At 44.6% G+C, this 20,368-nt stretch overlaps 1 protein-coding gene across 1 annotated transcript in view; it reads right to left on the bottom strand.

Annotated features, from left to right (window-relative positions):
* Positions 1-18,954, bottom strand: part of LOC106570417 (src-like-adapter) — a 28,385-nt gene extending 9,431 nt beyond the window's left edge. The window contains exons 1-6 of the mRNA XM_014142719.3: positions 18,792-18,954; positions 15,724-15,805; positions 15,334-15,433; positions 12,440-12,526; positions 12,121-12,224; positions 6,519-6,650 (exon numbers count right to left, since the gene is read on the bottom strand). Of these exons, the coding sequence (XP_013998194.1) occupies positions 6,519-6,650; positions 12,121-12,224; positions 12,440-12,526; positions 15,334-15,433; positions 15,724-15,796 (496 nt within the window). The 5' untranslated portion in view covers positions 15,797-15,805; positions 18,792-18,954. The remainder of the gene's footprint in view (positions 1-6,518; positions 6,651-12,120; positions 12,225-12,439; positions 12,527-15,333; positions 15,434-15,723; positions 15,806-18,791) is intronic.
* Between the last annotated feature and the right edge of the window lie 1,414 nt (positions 18,955-20,368).

Here is a 20,368-nt window from a genome sequence, read left to right as displayed (position 1 = left end):
ACATGACATAATACAGAACATCAATAGACAAAAACAGCTCAAACTATCTAGGTCAAATAGGGGAGAGGCGTTGTGCCGTTGCATGTGAATGAAGGAGAATAGACGTATGGATGGGTGTAAATGTGTCTGAGAAGAAGGGAGGGTGGGAAAAGATGAGAGGTTGGGACAAACTTTGTTTGGGTGGACAAGGATGGGAGGGTTGGACAAGCTTGGCAAGGATGGGAGGTTTCGACAAACCTGGCTTGGGTGGGCCAGGATGGGAGGGTTGGACAAGCTTGGCTTGGGTGAGAAATGATGGGAGGTTTAGACAAGCTTGGCTTGGCTGGGAGGTGTAAAGGGGAGAGAAAAAAATGTTAGGGGCTGGTGGAAAGGGACAAGCTTGGCTTGGGAAAGAGGGAAGGAAGGATTTATATTGCAATGTAATTGTATTTCTTTTTGTGACTTGCAAACCTGATGTAAAATGAATAAGATTTCTGGCCAAATTAGGAGAGGAGGACAAGTCATTATTATTCCTTGTTTGCCATTGTAGTTAAGATCCAACGGTGGTTATTGGCGAAAGGTGAGATGGGCTCTATCCGAGGGATCGGGACGGGGAGTTGGGAAGTATGTGTGGTGCCTCCACTCATTTCACCTTGGTCTCTCAGTCTCCCCAAGTAAAGCCCCACAGCAACAATACTTTAATTTAATTCACATTGGGGGGGGGTATATGGAATTGTTTTAAGGTCATACCAAGAATCATTTAGCTATCATACCAAGAATCCTTTAGCTAAGACCCCTTGAAAAATAGAATTTGGCCTTACTGCTAATAGTCCCCCCCCAAAAAAACCTTAAGGAAGTTTGTTCTGAAGTGTCTGTCCTGTATCTGAGAGATGAAAGAAAGATCAGGAAACATACATTTACATATATATAGGGTACCTGTCAAAGGTTTGGACACACCTACTCATTCAAGGGTTTTTCTTTATTTTTACTATTTTCTACATAGTAGAATAATAGTGAAGACATCAAAACTATGAAATAACACATATGGAATCATGTAGTAACCAAAAAAGTGTTAAACAAATAAAAATTGTCACATCTTCTCCTGCTCCTCCCCTCCGGCGTACCTTCATAAATTCCTCCCCTTTATATGTCACTGTCTTATGTCCACTCACCAGTTGGTATTGTTCTTGTTTCACGGCGTTTTGCCTCATAGAATTATCTCGTTCCTGTTTTTGTTGTTTTATTCAACTTTTCACCTGCTTATCCACTCCGCTCTGTTATTACAGAATACCAACTCAAACTATGGAAGCAGCAGGAAAATCGGATATCTTTTAGACGGTGGACGAACAACGGTACCTTCTACGTCAACACCATGACCAGCTGGCTCAACTGGGGACGGCCATGGAAGAGGTTCTCCGCAGTTTGCAGCGTCTCGAGAGACGTTGCAGACCAGCAGCGGAGGATACTCTAGAGCCAGTCAACCCAGCGAGCCAGCGAAACGGCCCATTCAGAAACCCGCTCAGGTCAGCAAAGCTCGTCTTTCCCTCCCAGAGAAATACGACGGTACACCATCCAAATGCCGTGGCTTCCTCCTTCAGTGCTCCCTATATTTTTCACACCAGTTGGGAGCCCCCACCACCAAGAGGTCTAAGGTTGCCATGATTATTTCTCTGCTGACCGGGCGGGCATTGGAATGGGCTACGACCTTCTGGGAGAGAGGAGAGGAGGAGCTAGAGTCTTATGAGGGGTTCATGGCTCTGTTTAAATGCATTTTCGATCATCCCGCGGAGGGCAGAGAGGGAGGTGAGTGTCTGCTTCAGCTACAGCAGGGGAATCAGACGGCTGCTGAGTATCCGCTCACCTTCTGGACAGTAGCAGCTTCCTGTGGATGGAATGAGCCGGCTCTTCGCACGCTATTTAGAAGAGGTCTGTGCGAGAAGGTCCAGACAGAATTGGCCTGTCGGGACGACAACCTTATCCTGGATGCACTCATTGCGATGGCCACCTGCCTGGATAACCTTCTATGGGAGTGTTTGCATTCTCATCGCTTTTCTCCCTCCTTCTGCGAGTACTCGGGATCAGAGCCTGAACCCATGGAGGTAGGGGTCACACGCCATTCCACGGCAGAACGACACAGATGGATACAGCTGGGGCTATGTCTGTACTGTGGGCAAGGAAGGCACAAGCTCCAGCGGTGACCGGTAAGTCAGAATCCGGGATCCACTAGAGCAGAGGGACGGTCACGTGATGTTTCATCCCCTGGATCAGGAGTGAGGATTCCAGATGCAGCTCTTTCTGGTAGACTCTTTGGTGTCTATCACTCTGGCTGACTGTCCCTCATGTACTGTGTCTACAGCTTTAGTGGATTCCGGTGCCGCGGGGAACTTTATGGATCAGACCCTTGCCTCCTCCCTCAACATTACCATCTACCCGCTCTTCTCTCCTTTTCCAGTTCAAGATCTTGACTGTCGGCCATTATGATCTGGGACCATCACACACATTACTCAACCACTCACTCTCACCGTGGAGTCCAATCACCAGGAGACCATCCCCTTTTTCATCACCAGTGCACCAGTTCACAAAATCATCCTCGGACTCCCTTGGCTTCAACGCCATGACCCTACCATCTCAAGGTCGATGATGAGAATCAGACTGGTCATCTGAATGCCGGAAGACCTGCTTCCCTGTCCCATGTGGTTCCACGTCGGTTGAGAGTCCTGTGGTTGCCCTTCAGCCCAACATCCCGGAGGAATACCAGGACCTAAGGGAGGTATTCTCCAAGACCCGTGCTACTTGTCTCCCTCCTCATTGCCCCTGGGACTGTGCCATCGACCGGTTTTCCGGTGCTACACCTCCGCGCAGACGCATCTACTCTCTGTCTGTGGCTGAGACCCAGGCCTTGGAGGATTACATTCAAGAGGCGCTCCAACAGGGTTTCCTCCTCACATCCACGTCTCCTGCATTGGCTGGTTTCTTTTTCGTGGCCAAGAAGGATGGCGGATTAATCCCATGTATCGATTACCGAGGTCTCAATGACATCACCAAGAAGTATCGGTACCCTCTCCCATTGGTGCCGTCAGCCATCGAGCAGTTCCGCGGGGCCCGGTTCTTCACCAAACTGGACTTGTGGAGTGTCTACAATCTCATCCGCATCCGGGATGGGGAGGGGTGGAAGACGTCGTACAGCATGACATGTCTGGTTTCTACGAGTACTTGGTTATGCCTTTTGGCTTAGCCAATGCTCCGTCATTTTTCCAGGCATTCGTCAACGAGGTGTTCATGCTCGGACGTCAGGTGATTGTCTACATCAATGACATCCTGATCTTCTCACCAACCTTGAAGATCACATCACCCACTTTATAACAGTCCTGGAACGCCTCTTGGTCAATCACCTGTTCGTCAAGGCAGAGAAGCGACAAATTCCTTCAGAGGGCTGTATCCTACTTGGGTTACCAAATCAGCCCGTAGGGAGTGAGGATGGAGGACAAGAAGGTAGATGCGGTAAGGTCATGGCCAGTCCCAACCACCGTCAATGGTTACAATGGTTTTTGGGGTTTGCCAAATTCTTCTGCCGTTTCATCAGGAACTTCAGTGCCGTCGCCGCCCCTCTCACCTCCCTCCTCAAGGTTGGGCCTCGTAGGTTGCTGTGTTCTCCAGCAGCCGAAGAGGCCTTTCGTCTCCTCAAGGGGCGTTTCACCTCCGCTCCCTTGCTAAAACACCCAGATCACATGCTAACTTTTGTGGTTGAGGTAGACGCATCTGAGGTGGGCGTGGGGGCAGTTTTGTCACAAAGACAGGGTAACCCATTGAAATTGTATCCTTGTGCTTTTTCATCCAGGAAACTGTCCTCCGCAGAGGAATTACGACATCGGCAATCGAGAGCTCCTGGCAGTGAAGCTGGCATTAAAGGAGTGGAGATATTAGTTGGAGGGCGCCAAGGAACCATTCGTCATCCTCACCGACCATCGGAACCTAGAGTACATACGGACAGCGAGGAGACCCGTGGTATGGGACGTCGATGTGGACATCCGCCAGGCTCTGGAGAGGGAGCCTGCACCCCGGAATTGTCCTCCCGAGCGCATCTACATTCCCACAGGGATAAGGGATCGGCTGCTGACCTGGGCACACACAGCTGTCATCACATGACATCCAGGTATTTCTCGCACCCATCCACTACATCGCTGAGAAATATTGGTGGCCCACCTTGGTGCAGGATATCACTCGGTATGTCAACTACTGTTCCGTATGTGCTCAAACCAAGTCCCCCTGGAATGCTCCAGCAGGGAAGCTCCCCAGACCATGACCCCCAATTCACATCACAAGTTTGGAGGGCCTTCTTGGAGAAGCTCGGGGTCACGGTCAGCCTCACTTCTTGGTATCGGCCTCAGTCCAACGGGTAGGTGGAGAGGATGAACCAGGAGCTGGAGAGGTTCCTGAGGAGTCACTGTCAGGACCGGCAGGGTGAGTGGGCACGATTCCTTCCCTGGGCAGAGTATGCCCAGAACTCCCTACTTCACTCCTCCACTGAGTTGACCCCCTTCCAGTGTGTTTTGGGTTTCCAGCTGGCCCTGGACCCCGGGCCAGATCGCAGCTCCTGCGGTAGATGAGTGGTTCCGGCGCATGGAGGAGGTGTGGAGCGACGCGCACGTGAGACTCCAACGCACCGTCCATCGTCAGAAGGAACAGGCCACTGCAGTGAGACCCCTGTGTTCCATTCTGGGGACCGCGTCTGGCTCTCTACCAGGAACCTCCCACTCTGCAAGCCCTGCAATAAACTGAGTCCCCGGTTTGTGGGGCCATTCAAGGTTCTCCGGAGGGTCAACGAGGTGACGTACAGGTTACAACAACCCAGTCACTATCATATCTCACCCTCTTTCATGTCTCCCTTCTCAGGCCAGTGGTTCCTGGTCCCCTAGCTGATACTGTCCTCCATGACACACCTCCACCCCCACTGGATATCAAGGGGGGTCCGGCGTACGCTGTCAGATCCCTACTGGACTCCCGACGTCATAGGGGTCGGCTCCAACTGGGAGGGGTATGGCCCAGAGGAGCGGTGTTGGGTTCCGTTGGAGGACACTCTGTACCCCAGCATCCATGATTTCCACTTTCGCCACCCGGACCGACCCACTCCTCAGGATCGTTCCTCTGGTCGGCGTCGTCCTGCGGCTGGTGCAGTGAATCGGGGGGGGTACTGTCACATCTGCTCCTCCCCTTCGGCGTACGACGTCACCGGAATACTAACCACCGGTCCTGGGATTCATCATTACGCACACCTATTAATCATTATAATTCACACCTGGACTTCATTACCTTCATCATTTCCTCCCTTTTATGTCACTCTCTTATGTTCACTCACCAGTTGGTATTGCACCTGCTTCCCGACTCACAGCTCCATTATTACAAAAATATATTTGAGATTTTTCACCCTTTGCCTTGATGACAGATTTGCACATTCTTGGCACCGTCTCCAATATTGAAAACTCAAATCCATGTAACTGAAAAGATTGTCTTTTGGACATCTGAGCAATGTTGAGGGAATCGTATTTGACTCAGAAAAGGAAACTTATATGATAGGCTTTCTCCATGGTTTTGTATATATTACCTATCTAACTGACAATTTCTTAGAAAAAATAAACTATTTCAATCAAGACTTAATAAAAATAACTGGTAGACACAAGATGGAGGGAGTGTTGGAACATAACTAACAAAATTACACTTAACAAATGTATGCTTAATCCATTATAAACCAATGTATAAAATGTATTATACAAAATAAAAAAAATCTACAGCACCACGTCAGAGTCATGTCTTCAGTGTAAAACTAATGACTCAAATTAATGCTTTCTTGGAATGCTATGAAGTCTGGAAGTTGTGGGCGGAGTTAGAAAGTTGGCTGTCAGAAGTATTCCACTGTAAACTTACCTTTAAACCATCTATCTGCATATTTCAAGACATGGCAAATGGGGGTGTAGTGAGAGAACCAATGGGGTGGACCATACTTTAATCGTCAATGATTTGGAAAAAAATCTCTACTCAAAAACTGGAAATCAAATGATCCTTCATCACTACGACAGTGGATGAATCCAATGTATTATTATTTATTATTATTAGTTATTATTATTATTTAAATATTGAATATTGAGTGTGGGCTACAGAACAAAAATAGAACGCAATTTGAGGCCATATGGCATAGAGTGCTACAAGCACCGGAAAGTTCCAGGGGATGAAGGATGAGGGGGAGTGGGATTGTGAGAAATGTGTGTGTGCTTGTTTATTGTCTTTTGTATGGTTATTGTTTGAGAAAATAAATAAAAGTAAAACAGTGTGACACTCAATATGAAAGACCTAGTATGAGCACAAATATGTTAAAATGGTCATCAACAACACCATTACTTCCTGTTTTGTTCTTAGTGCGTGTACTCTCAGAGCTAGGCCAACGCACAGTGGAAAGATGGCTAGCATCTGATAAGAACAAAGCTATTTAAAAACGCTTGAGGTTATTTTCAGTGTGTGTGTGTGTGTGTCTGTCTTGGACTCACCAGAGTAGTGGTTTACCATCTCTTCCAAGCACTGGAAAGTCAGACGAGGAGAGATATAATACCAGCTGTTCTCCATGCGAAAGATTTTATAGTGCTGGATGGATCTGTGCTTTACAGACATGGAGTAGACACCTGCAAATATAATATAACATAAAAGGCATTAGGTATAGGCCTAGATAGACCTTAATATCTCCTATCATCCTACTGACGTCCAGTTTAATAACCCCCTTGAGTTGATTTCTGCACCCGGAAAATCCAATTAGCATAATACATTTTAAAAAACGGTCAGTTTAATCCTCCACCAATGGCAGCCTTTTACATCTGAGGTGGAAGGTGGCTGAGCTACAGTGATATTTGTCAGAACATGAGACATCCCGAATATCGGTCTTCTCACTAAAACATTTGTAGCGTCCGAATGGTTTGCCTACAAACTAATAATAATTGGCACTCTATGATGGGACCAAAGATGAGACTCTCACAATGGTGTACTCCGTTTTGCTCTATAACCCTCACAAGACTTACTTGTCTGAAGGTAGCTATGTACCAGTTGAAAAAAATTATGTAAGAACAGTGCCTTCATAAATTATTCACACCCCTTGACATTTTGTTGTGTTACAGTGTGAATTTAAAATGTATTACATTTATATTTGTATCACTGGCCTACACTCAATACCCCATAATGTCAAAGTGGAATTATGTTTTTAGAAATTTGTACAAATGAATTACAAATTAAAAGATGAAATGTCTTGAGTCAATAAGTATTCAACCCCTTTGTTATGGCAAGCCTAAATTAGTTCAGGATTAAACATTTGCTAACCAAGTCGCATAATAAGTTGCATGGACTGGACTCTGTGCAAAAATAGTGTTTAACATGATTTTTGAAAGACTACATCATCACTATACCCCACACATACAATTATCTGTAAGGTCCCTCCGTTGAGCAGTGCATTTTATACACACAGACCAAGGAGGTTAACCAAATCCCCACAAAGAAGGGCACCTATTGGTAGATGGGTAAAAAACAAACATTGAATGACATTGAATATCCCTTTTGAGCATGGTGAAGTTATTAATTACACTTTGGATGGTGTATCAATACACCCAGTCACTACAAAGATATGGGCATCCTTCCTAACTCAGTTGCCGGAGAGGAAGGAAACCACTCAGGGATTTCACAATGAGGCCAATGGTGACTTTAAAACAGTTACAGAGTTTAATGGCTGTGATAGGAGAAAGCAAACTGAGGATGGATAAACAACATTGTAGACTTGTTTACGTGCTGCTGTGTGTTTTGTTGCTAACCTTACTTTGCTACCTGACAACTTTACGGTTTTTATATATTTTTTTTATATTTTTAGTTTTTCCCTCACTCAATTTTTTTTTCATTCAACTTTTTCACCTCGGACGCTTTATCTGGACATGGTTCATCAAGACCTCCAACAGCCGAAGCTAAGTAGTAACACTAACATGATGCCTTCTAATTGCAGTCGCTGTACTCATAATATACAGGCGAACGATCGCCTTACGGCGAGGATAGCTGTGCTGCAAGCCCAGCTTCAGACGCAATCGTTAGGCAAGGGTAATTTCATTGTAGGAAAGGATGAAACGGTGTCTGTGCCACCAGTAAGTACAGATACTAGTATAAATCCCCTCGCACGGTCCCCGCAGCCGGACAACTTTCTCATGGCTTCTGGAGGGAAATGCTGTAGGAATGCTCAACCGGTGTCGCTCATTCAGCCGACAGAAACTTTCAACCGGTTCTCCCCATTAAGCAGCGAGTCGGAGTCTGAGGCCGAGCCTTCTCTGGTCTCTACTCCTCCCGTTACGGGGTCTGAGACGCCGAAGGCTCCCACCATTAGCTCTGACAAATTGAAAATCCTAGTCATTGGCGACTCCATTACCCGCAGTATTAGACTTAAAACGAATCATCCAGTGATCTCATCCAGTGATCATACACTGTTTACCAGGGGGCAGGGCTACCGACGTTAAGGCTAATCTGAAGATGGTGCTGGCTAAATCTACAGTGTAGAGTGTAGAGAGTATAGGGATATTGTTATCCACGTCGGCACCAACGATGTTAGGATGAAACAGTCAGAGGTCACCAAGCGCAACATAGCTTCAGCGTGTAAATCAGCTAGAAAGATGTGTCGGCATCGAGTAATTGTCTCTGGCCCCCTCCCAGTTAGGGGGAGTGATGAGCTCTACAGCAGAGTCTCACAACTCAATCGCTGGTTGAAAACTGTTTTCTGCCCCTCCCAAAAGATAGAATTTGTAGAAAATTGGCCCTCTTTCTGGGATTCACCCACAAACAGGACCAAGCCTGGCCTGCTGAGGAGTAACGGACTCCATCCTAGCTGGAGGGGTGCTTTGATTTTATCTATCAACATAGACAGGGCCAGCCTGTTAGCCAGCCTGCCAGCTTAGTGGAGTCTGCCACTAGCACAGTCAGTGTAGTCAGCTCAGCTATCCCCATTGAGACCGTGTCTGTGCCTCGACCTAGGTTGGGCAAAACTAAACATGGCGGTGTTCGCCTTAGCAATCTCACTAGAATAAAGACCTCCTCTATTCCTGCCATTATGGAAAGAGATCGTGATACCTCACATCTCAAAATAGGGCTACTTAATGTTAGATCCCTCACTTCCAAGGCAGTTATAGCCAATGAGCTAATCACTTATCATAATCTTGATGTGATTGGCCTGACTGAAACATGGCTTAAGCCTGATGAATTTACTGTGTTAAATGAGGCCTCACCTCCTGGTTACATTAGTGACCATATCCCCCGCGCATCCCGCAAAGGCGGAGGTGTTGCTAACATTTACGATAGCAAATTTCAATTTACAAAAAAAAAAACGTTTTCGTCTTTTAAGCTTCTAGTCATGAAATCTATGCAGCCTACTCAATCACTTTTTATAGGTACTGTTTACAGGCCTCCTAGGCCATATACAGCGTTCCTCACTGAGTTCCCTGAATTCCTATCGGACCTTGTAGTCATTGTTTTTGGTGACTTTAATATTCACATGGAAAAGTCCACAGACCCACTCCAAAAGGCTTTCGGAGCCATCATCGACTCAGTGGGTTTTGTCCAACATGTCTCCGGACCTACTCACTGCCACAGTCATTCTCTGGACCTAGTTTTGTCCCATGGAATAAATGTTGTGGATCTTAATGTTTTTCCTCATAATCCTGGACTATCAAACCACCATTTTATTACGTTTGCAATCGCAACAAATAATCTGCTCAGACCCCAACCAAGGAGCATCAAAAGTCGTGCTATAAATTCTCAGACAACCCAAAGATTCATTGATGCCCTTCCAGACTCCCTCTGCCTACCCAAGGACGTCAGAGGACAAAAATCAGTTAACCACCTAACTGAGGAACTCAATTTAACCTTGCGCAATACCCTAGATGCAGTTGCACCCCTAAAAACTAAAAACATTTGTCATAAGAAACGAGCTCCCTGGTATACAGAAAATACCCGAGCTCTGATGCAAGCTTCCAGAAAATTGGAACGGAAATGGCGCCACACCAAACTGGAAGTCTTCCAACTAGCTTGGAAAGACAGTACCATGCAGTATCGAAGAGCCCTCACTGCTGCTCGATCATCCTATTTTTCCAACCTAATTGAGGAAAATAAGAACAATCCAAAATTTATTTTTGATACTGCCGCAAAGCTAACTAAAAAGCAGCATTCCCCAAGAGAGGATGGCTTTCACTTCAGCAGTAATAAATGCATTAACTTCTTTGAGGAAAAGATCATGATCATTAGAAAGCAAATTACGGACTCCTCTTTAAATCTGCGTATTCCTCCAAAGCTCAGTTGTCCTGAGTCTGCACAACTCTGCCAGGACCTAGGATCAAGGGAGACACTCAAGTGTTTTAGTATTATATCTCTTGACACAATGATGAAAATAATCATGGCCTCTAAACCCTCAAGCTGCATACTGGACCCTATTCCAACTAAACTACTGAAAGAGCTGCTTCCTGTGCTCGGCCCTCCTATGTTGAACATAATAAACGGCTCTCTATCCACCGGATGTGTACCAAACTCACTAAAAGTGGCAGTAATAAAGGCTCTCTTGAAAAAGCCAAACCTTGACCCTGGAAATATAAAAAACTATTGGCCTATATCGAATCTCCCATTCCTCTCAAACATTTTAGAAAAAGCTGTTGCGCAGCAACTCACTGCCTTCCTGAAGACAAACAATGTATACGAAATGCTTCAGTCTGGTTTTAGAACCCATCATAGCACTGAGACTGCACTTGTGAAGGTGGTAAATTACCTTTTAATGACGTCAGACCGAGGCTCTGCATCTGTCCTCGTGCTCCTAGACCTTAGTGCTGCTTTTGATACCATCGATCACAACATTCTTTTGGAGAGATTGAAAACCCAAATTGGTCTACACGGACAAGTTCTGGCCTGGTTTAGATCTTATCTGTCGGAAAGATATCAGTTTGTCTCTGTGAATGGTTTGTCCTCTGACAAATCAACTGTAAATGTGATTTGTAAAGGTGTTCCTCAAGGTTCCGTTTTAGGACCACTATTGTTTTCACTATATATTTGACCTCTTGGGGATGTCATTCGAAAACATAATGTTAACTTTCGGATGACACACAGCTGTACATTTCAATGAAACATGGTGAAGCCCCAAAATTGCCCTCGCTGGAAGCCTGTGTTTCAGACATAAGGAAGTGGATGGCTGCAAACTTTCCATGTGATTATCTGAGAACAGCGCCCAGCAGACAAATCATTACAAACAGTAACCAGCCAAGTAGAGGAGTAACAAAAGTCAGAAATAGCGATAAAATGTATCACTTGCCTTCGATGATCTTCATATGGTTGCACTCCCAAGACTCCATGTTACACAATAAATGTTTGTTTTGTTAGATAAAGTCCCTCTTTATCTCCAAAAACGTCTGTTTTGTTGGTGCGTTTTGTTTAGTAATCCATTGGAACAAAGCGCGGTCACAGCAGGCAGACAAAAAAATCAAAAAAGTACCATAAAAGTTCATAGAAACATGTCAAACGATGTTTAGAATCAATTCTCAGGTTGTTTTTGTCATAAATAATCTATCATATTTCAACTGGACAATAGCTTCGTCAATAGAAAAGGAAAAACAAGAAAGGTTCGCTCCCGGTCACGCGCAGGACTCATGTCTGGAAATGTCCACTGTCCTCTCATTGAAAGTGGTGTTTCTCCCTTATTTTTCAGAGGAAAAGCCTGAAACAATGCCTAAAGACTGGCCACATGTAGTGGAAGCCATAGGGATTGTGAACTGGGTCATAAGTCTTTGTATGGTGGATAGGCTTTCAATGGAAAAACAGCCATTTCAAAACAATAGCACTTCCTGGATGGATTTTCCTCATGTTTTCGCCTGCCATATCAGTTCTGTTATACTCACAGACATTATTTTAACAGTTTCGGAAACTTTAGAGTGTTTTCTATCCAAATATCCAAATTATATGCATATCCTAGCTTCTGAGCCTGAGTAGCAGGCAGTTTACTTTGGGCACGCTTTTCATCCAAAATTCTGAATGCTGCTCCCTACCCTAGTGAGGTTTTAAGGAATAACTTGGTAGGGCATTAACTGTTCATGGACTCACCTCTCTGCTGGGTGCTCTCTCTGATCATGAAGGAACCCACTCTGTTTTCAGGGAGACTAAGTAGTTCCTCTGCCTTCTGCCTCACTACTCCCTCAAACAGCCATCTTAAAACAGCACACACACACACACACACACACACAGACACACACACACACACACACACACACACACACACACACACACACACACACACACACACACACACACACACACACACACACACACACAAGGGGACGGTATACATTATATCACTGTACAGAATCAAGTCAACACAGCCTTTAATTATGACAATACAGAACATAGTTTTAACATTGCTTACCCATGGTAGACTTTGGCAGTATGGTTGTTAGGGATGTAGTTCTCACTTCCTGATTGGACAGACCGGACTCTCCACCAGTTGCCTTCCCTGAAGAACACAGATTAAAGGAGAACTTCAATAGGCTACACTGTAGCGGAAACAAAATCTGAAATTGTAGTTCTCCCCTGTTTGTATAAGTGATAAGTGTTATGCATCAGGTTTCCCCCAATGTGTTCATTCTTTGTTGTGTGCAAAATGTTATTGATTGTGTAGTGTTGTTCTGTATTATTGCATGCTTAGTAGTTATACTTGTATGCAGAGTGTTCCATTTTGTTTTGGAAAGGACTGTGTCTGTCCTCTTTTGTTGTCTCGGTATCTATATCTGTAACTCTGCATCTATCAATTTCTGCCCTAGGAAGCTTTTAGTACAGAGTAGGGTCGCAAAACTACCGGTAATTTACCAAAGTTACTGTAATCTATGATAATTTATACTCAAATAACTTTACAAAAAAATATATGCATACTGTATTGCTTTTTTATATATGTGTCCATGAGTTTCTAGTGGATAGATAGACCATATGGTTCAAATATCATAATTAATGATGAAAACATCTAATCAACAATGGCATTTTTAAAATAAATTCTTCAGCTTTTTTCACAATTGCGCTCAGTTTGGTGCCAAAACTTTTACAAGAAAGACATATTGACATCAAAAAATAAATAAAGTATATTTCATGCTGAAACCTTCATATTAAACACCAATGGTATTCACAAAGTTGTATGGTTTATATTTCGGGTAATGTTTTCCAGGTTTGTCATTCTATTTTGTGTTTCAAAATCATCTTATTTGATCATTTTGTACACGTTACATGTGATAAGGGCACACAGAGGGCCAGAGATAATTACAGACACCTGGGATAATCTGAATTACCCCAAAAGGCTACATTTTACATTTACATTTTAGTCATTTAGCAGACGCTCTTATCCAGAGCGACTTACAGTAGTGAATGCATACATTTCATTTTCATTTCATACAATTTTTTTTTTTCTTCTTTTTGTACTTGGCCCCCCGTGGGAATCGAACCCACAACCCTGGCGTTGCAAACACCATGCTCTACCAACTGAGCTACGGGGAAGGTCATGTGATAAAATTCTCCAAAGACCTTGAAAGTTTCCAAAATTCTGGTATAACTTTGAAAGTTATAATATACACTGCTCAAAAAAATAAAGGGAACACTAAAATAACACATCCTAGATCTGAATGAATGAAATAATGAATGTGCTGACAACAAAATCACACAAAAATAATCAATGGAAATCCAATTTATCAACCCATGGAGGTCTGGATTTGGAGTCACACTCAAAATTAAAGTGGAAAACCACACTACAGGCTGATCCAACTTTGATGTAATGTCCTTAAAACAAGTCAAAATGAGGCTCAGTAGTGTGTGTGGCCTCCACGTGCCTGTATGACCTCCCTACAATGCCTGGGAATGCTCCTGATGAGGTGGCGGATGGTCTCCTGAGGGATCTCCTCCCAGACCTGGACTAAAGCATCCGCCAACTCCTGGACAGTCTGTGGTGCAACGTGGCGTTGGTGGATGGAGCAAGACATGATGTCCCAGATGTGCTCAATTGGATTCAGGTCTGTGGAACGGGCGGGCCAGTCCATAGCATCAATGCCTTCCTCTTGCAGGAACTGCTGACACACTCCAGCCACATGAGGTCTAGCATTGTCTTGCATTAGGAGGAACCCAGGGCCAACCGCACCAGCATATGGTCTCACAAGGGGTCTGAGGATCTCATCTCGGTACCTAATGGCAGTCAGGCTACCTCTGGCGAGCACATGGAGGGCTGTGCGGCCCCCCAAAGAAATGCCACACCACACCATGACTGACCCACCGCCAAACCGGTCATGCTGGAGGATGTTGCAGGCAGCAGAACGTTCTCCACGGCGTCTCCAGACTCTGTCACGTCTGTCACATGTGCTCAGTGTGAACCTGCTTTCATCTGTGAAGAGCACAGGGCGCCAGTGGCGAATTTGCCAATCTTGGTGTTCTCTGGCAAATGGCAAACATCCTGCACGGTGTTGGGCTGTAAGCACAACCCCCACCTGTGGACGTCGGGCCCTCATACCACACTCATGGAGTCTGTTTCTGACCGTTTGAGCAGACACATGCACATTTGTGGCCTGCTGGAGGTCATTTTGCAGGGCTCTGGCAGTGCTCCTCCTGCTCCTCCTGCTCCTCCTTGCACAAAGGCGGAGGTAGTGGTCCTGCTGCTGGGTTGTTGCCCTCCTATGGCCTCCTCCAGGTCTCCTGATGTACTGGCCTGTCTCCTGGTAGCGTCTCCTTCTTGCCACAGCTCGCATTGATGTGCCATCCTGGATGAGCTGCACTACCTGAGCCACTTGTGTGGGTTGTAGACTCCGTCTCATGCTACCACTAGAGTGAAAGCACCGCCAGCATTCAAAAGTGACCAAAACATCAGCCAGGAAGCATAGGAACTGAGAAGTGGTCTGTGGTCACCACCTGCAGAACCACTCCTTTATTGGGGGTGTCTTGCTAATTGCCTATAATTTCCACCTGTTGTCTATTCCATTTGCACAACAGCATGTGAAATGTATTGTCAATCAGTGTTGCTTCCTAAGTGGACAGTTTGATTTCACAGAAGTGTGATTGACTTGGAGTTACATTGTGTTGTTTAAGTGTTCCCGTTATTTTTTTGAGCAGTGTGTATATATATATATATATATATATATATATATATATATATATATATATATATATATATATATATATATATATATATATATATAGTATTCCCTCTAATATACCCTCTCTTTGCAACGCTAGTGCAGAGGCTGTGGGTTTATAATTGTTCTAACAGACAGACAAAGTACTGACTCTACTTACTGAGACAAGACCCTCAGCTTCTCTCCCATCCTAAAGATCGGCTCACTGATGTCTGGAGAAGGATAGTCATGGAGAACTACAAGTGTGTCATCTTCTCCTTCTGAGGAACCGCCAATGTTACACAATTAGATAGACGTTAACAGAGACACAATTTGCCAGAAATATAGGAAATAATTGTCTCATTGTAACTTCTAATTCAAATGAATTATATGAAACACTTGGACAAATGGGTAAACAGTATGTCATCTAAAAAGTCCTGAGTCATCTTTCAAAGCTGTGTGAACATCATGTATTTTGTTAAGCCTAAACACATTACAGTATCAAAAACTGCAGTATCACAAAGAAACGGCAAATAACTGCTCAATATCTCAAAAAAGATAGAAGACTTACCCTTTAATGCACTGTCATGGTAGTTTGAATTTGTTTTGTCCCCAGCTCCCCGTCCCCACATCACATTCCCCATAGCGCCACTCTAATGGGACATAAGGTATAGCTGGTCATCAAGCTAGTCATCAACACAAACTTCAGATAGCAGACAGAGAGTAATCTGGCTGGCCAGTGAAGGCCCCATCCAGCACCTGCGTCCCTGTCATGCATGTGCATGTGTGCATGTTGTAACTTCTCTATTAACAGCCAGAGTGCTATCTCGACCAGGACACGCAGTAGACTGTAAAACCTGAGGGGTGGCTCTGAGCTCTTTCCATCCTACCCCCTTTCTATATAATGAAAATACTGTATAACTTATGTTGTAAAATGTGTTAACTAATTGGAAGGTCCATTTGTGTGTACAGCAGTTGGCTATATTGTGTAGCCTATATGTTTTTTACCTCACCCATAACACACAGTGAAAATTCCTGGTTTTCCAAATGTTTTGTCAAATCCTGATTAAATTCAGCATTTCCAGGTTTCTATCTAGTATTCACTATATTCACATTATAGAGTAGTAAACTGGAGTAGATGCTATATTAAAACTGTAGTGTCCAATTGTCACTCTGCTGAACTAATAAGAGAACACAGGAAACAGTGACACAGTGGAAACAATCAGAAGATAATATCTTGGTTAATTTGCATGATATGTCAGCAAATATTTATCATGCTGTGTGTCAATGCTATTTATAGTCAGAGTAAAAAAAATAATCTTTCACCAAACGTGACCAGCAAATCAAATCAAACTTTATATGTCACATGCGCCGAATACATGTGTAGACCTTACTGTGAAATGCTTACTTACAAGCCCTTAACCAACAGCACAGTTCAAGAAAGAGATAAGAAAATATTCACTAAATAAACTAAAGTAAAAAATAATAAAAGGTAACACAATAAAATAACAATAACGAGGATATATACAGGGGATACCTGTACCGAGTCAATGTGCAGGGGTACAGGTTAGAGGTCATTTGTGCATGTAGGTCGGGGTGAAGTGACTATGCATAGATAATATACAGCGTAGCAACAGTGTAAAAAACAAATGGAGGGTGTGGGGGGTCAATGTAAATAGTCAGGTGGCCATTTGATTAATTGTTCAGCAGTCTTATGGCTTGAGGGTAGAAGCTGTTAAGGAGCCTTTTGGTCCTAGACTTGGCGTCCGGTACCACATTCTGTGCGGTCGCAGAGAAAACAGTCTATGACTTGGGTGACTGGGGTCTTTGACCATTTTTTGGGCTTTCCTCTGACACCGCCTATTATATAGGTCCTGGATTGCAGGAAGCTTTGCCCCAGTGATGTACTGGGCCGCACACACTACCCTCTGTAGCACCTTACGGTCAGATGCCGAGCAGTTGAAATACCAGACAGTGATGCCATCGGTCAAGATGCTCCCTATGGTGCGGCTGTAGAACTTTCTGAGGATCTGGGGACCCATGCCAAATATTTTCAGTCTTCTGAGGGGGAAAAGGTGTTGTTGTGCCCTCTTCACGACTGTCTTGCTGTGTTTGGACCATGATAGGTCGTTGGTGATGTAGACACCAAGGAACTTGAAATTCTCAACCCGCCCAACTACAGCCCCATCGATGTTAATAGGGGCCTGTTCGGCCTGCCTTTTTCTGTAGTCCACGATCAGCTCCTTTGTCTTGTACACATTGAGGAAGAAGTTGTTGTCCTCACACCACACTGCCAGGTCTCGGACTTCCTCAGGCTGTCTCATCGTTGTCGATGATCAGGCCTACCACTGTTGTGTCGTCAGCAAACTTAATGATGGTGTTGGAGTCGTGTTTGACCACGCAGTTGTGGGTGAACAGGGAGTACAGGAGGGGACTGAGCACACACCCCTGAGGGGCCCCTGTGTTGTGGATCAGCGTAGCAAACGTGTTGTTGACTACCCTTACCACCTGGGAGCAGCCCATTAGAAAGTCTAGGATCCAGTTGCAGAGGGAGGTGTTTATTCCAAGTGTCCATAGCTTAGTGATGAGCTTTGTGGGCACTATGGTGTTGAACACTGAGCTGTAGTCAATGAACAGCATTCTCACATAGGTGTTAATTTTGTCCAGGTGGGAAAGGGCAATGTGGTGTGTGATTGAGATTGCGTCATCTGTGGATCTGTTGTGGCGGTATGCAAATTGGAGTGGGTCTAGGGTATGCTGTTGATGTCATGACCAGCCTTTCAAAGAACTTCATGGGTACCGATGTGAGTGCTACGGGGTGGTAATCGTTTAGGCAGGTAACCTTTGCTTCCTTGGGCACAGGGACTATGGTAGTCTGCTTGAAACATGTAGATATTACAGACTCGGTCAGGGAGAGGTTGAAAAGGTCAGTGAAGACACCAATTGGTCAGCGCATGCTTTGAGTACACGTGCTGGTAGTTCGTCTGGGCCCGTGGCTTTGTGAATGTTGACCTGTTTAAAGGTCTTGCTCACATCGACTACCGAGAGCGTTATCACACAATCGTCCAGAACAGCTGGTGCTCTCATGCATGCTTCAGTGTTGCTTGCCTCGAATCGAGCATGAAAGGCATGTAGCTCGTCTGGTAGGCTTGCATCACTGGGCAGCTCGCATCTGAGTTTCCCTTTGTAGTCCGTAATAGTTTTCAAGCCCTGCCACATCCGACGAGTGTCAGAGCCGGTGTAGTAGGATTCAATCTTAATCCTGTATTGGCACTTTGGTTGTTTGATGGTTCGTCTGATGGCATAGCGGGATTTCTTATAAGCGTCCGGATTAGTGTCCCGTTCCTTGAAAGTTGGTGCTGAGGAGTATTTATGTCTGTAGTAAAGCCCTTTTTATGTCTGTAATAAAACTCATTCTGATTGACTGGGCCTATGCCCTCCCAGGCCCACCCATGTCTGCTCTCCTGCCCAGTCGTGAAATCCATAGATTAGGGCCTAATGAATTTATTTCAATTGACTGATTTTGTTCTAAATGCAGTAAAATCTTTGAAATTGTTACATTTTGCATTTATATATAGGCTTAGTACACTTTTACCAGACACATACCTCAATAAATGTATGACAGCCTCGAAAACTCACCTAGCTGCTGAGTCGTGTGGAGTCGTCAGGATTGGAGGGCCAGTAGCAGGAGATTCTAGTTGAACATGGTCTTTGGCTCTGTGTGTTGAAGATCAGCCAGAGGAAGAATGTCAGCTACACTATTACTAATGACCGTCAGAGTTTCACAGTTCACACCCTCAACTGATGCATGCATAGTGAGGCGAGAGCACTTCCTCTGGCCAAACATATGCACACACACACACACACACAGACACACACACACACACACACACACACACACACACACACACACACACACACACACACACACACACACACACACCACACTTCCTATGAAGAAATGAGGAAGGAGAAGAGAACCAGAACAAAAGACCAATGAGAATGCTAAAAGTACATACTGGTTTTAGCTTTTAGAAATGACACAAAAGACCAAGGTTATTTCCATGCAAATATCTATGCTGTACGCATCACATACAAAGATTACATTTGAACTACATAGATAGTAATTTCCTTACTATAATTGGTCAGTTACAGTTTTTTATGTGGTGAATTTTCAAAACAATTGTAACACAGCCAGTCATTTTGTTTGTAGTCATGTTTTACCACACAAACATTGTTCCAAAATATATATGTTTACTGTGCAATATAATGAATACATTGGTTTAATCACCAAAACACAACACAATTATATCTTCTCAATTTAGTTATTTTAACTACCAGTTAATCCAATACACAGTAAATTTTTCAACATTGCCCTTTGAATGTAATATGGTATAGTACTGGAAATACACTGTTTTTACATTAGGCAATACATTGCACACCCCATAAAAATTTACTTTTGACTATGTGGCCTCTCACAACTCCAACACCATCATTAAGTTTGCTGACGACATGACGGTGGTAGGGCTGATCACCGACCACGATGAGACAGCTTATAGGGAGGAGGTCAGAGACCTGTCAGTGTGGTGCCAAAACAACAACCTCTTCCTCAATGTCAGTAAGTCAATGGAGCTGATCGTGGACTACAGGAAACAGAGGGCCGAGCACGCCCCATTCACATTGACGGGGTTGTGGTGGAGTGGGTTGAGATCTTCACGTTCCTCGGTGTTGACATCACTAAGGACCTATCATGGTCCATTCACACCAACACAGGTGTGAAGTGGGCACGACAACACCTCTTCCCCTTCAGGAGGCTGAAAAGATTTGGCATGGGCCCTCAGATCCTCAAGAAGTTCTACAGCTGCACCATCAAGAGCATCTTGACTGGCTGCATAACCGATTGGTATGGCAACTGCAAGGCGCTTCAAAGGGTAGTGAGTACGACCCAGTACATCACTGGGGCCGAGCTCCCTGCCATCCAGGACCTTTATACCAGGCGGTGTCAGAGGAAGGCCCAAAAAATTGTCAAAGACTCCGGCCACCCAAGCCACAGACTGTTCTCTCTGTTACCGCACGGCATGCGGTACCAATGCATCAAGTCTGGAACCAACAGGACCATTAACAGCTTCTACCCCCAAGCCAACAGACTTCTACAAGATTGATAAATAGCTAATAAAATGGCTACCCAGTCTTCCTGCATCGGCCCTTTTTTGCAC

Source organism: Salmo salar, chromosome 14 (assembly GCF_965601325.2).
Source record: "Salmo salar chromosome 14, fSalSal1, whole genome shotgun sequence".
Taxonomy (NCBI): domain Eukaryota; kingdom Metazoa; phylum Chordata; class Actinopteri; order Salmoniformes; family Salmonidae; genus Salmo; species Salmo salar.
Note: the sequence above shows the minus strand (reverse complement) of the source record. Positions and strands in the feature narration are given on the sequence as shown.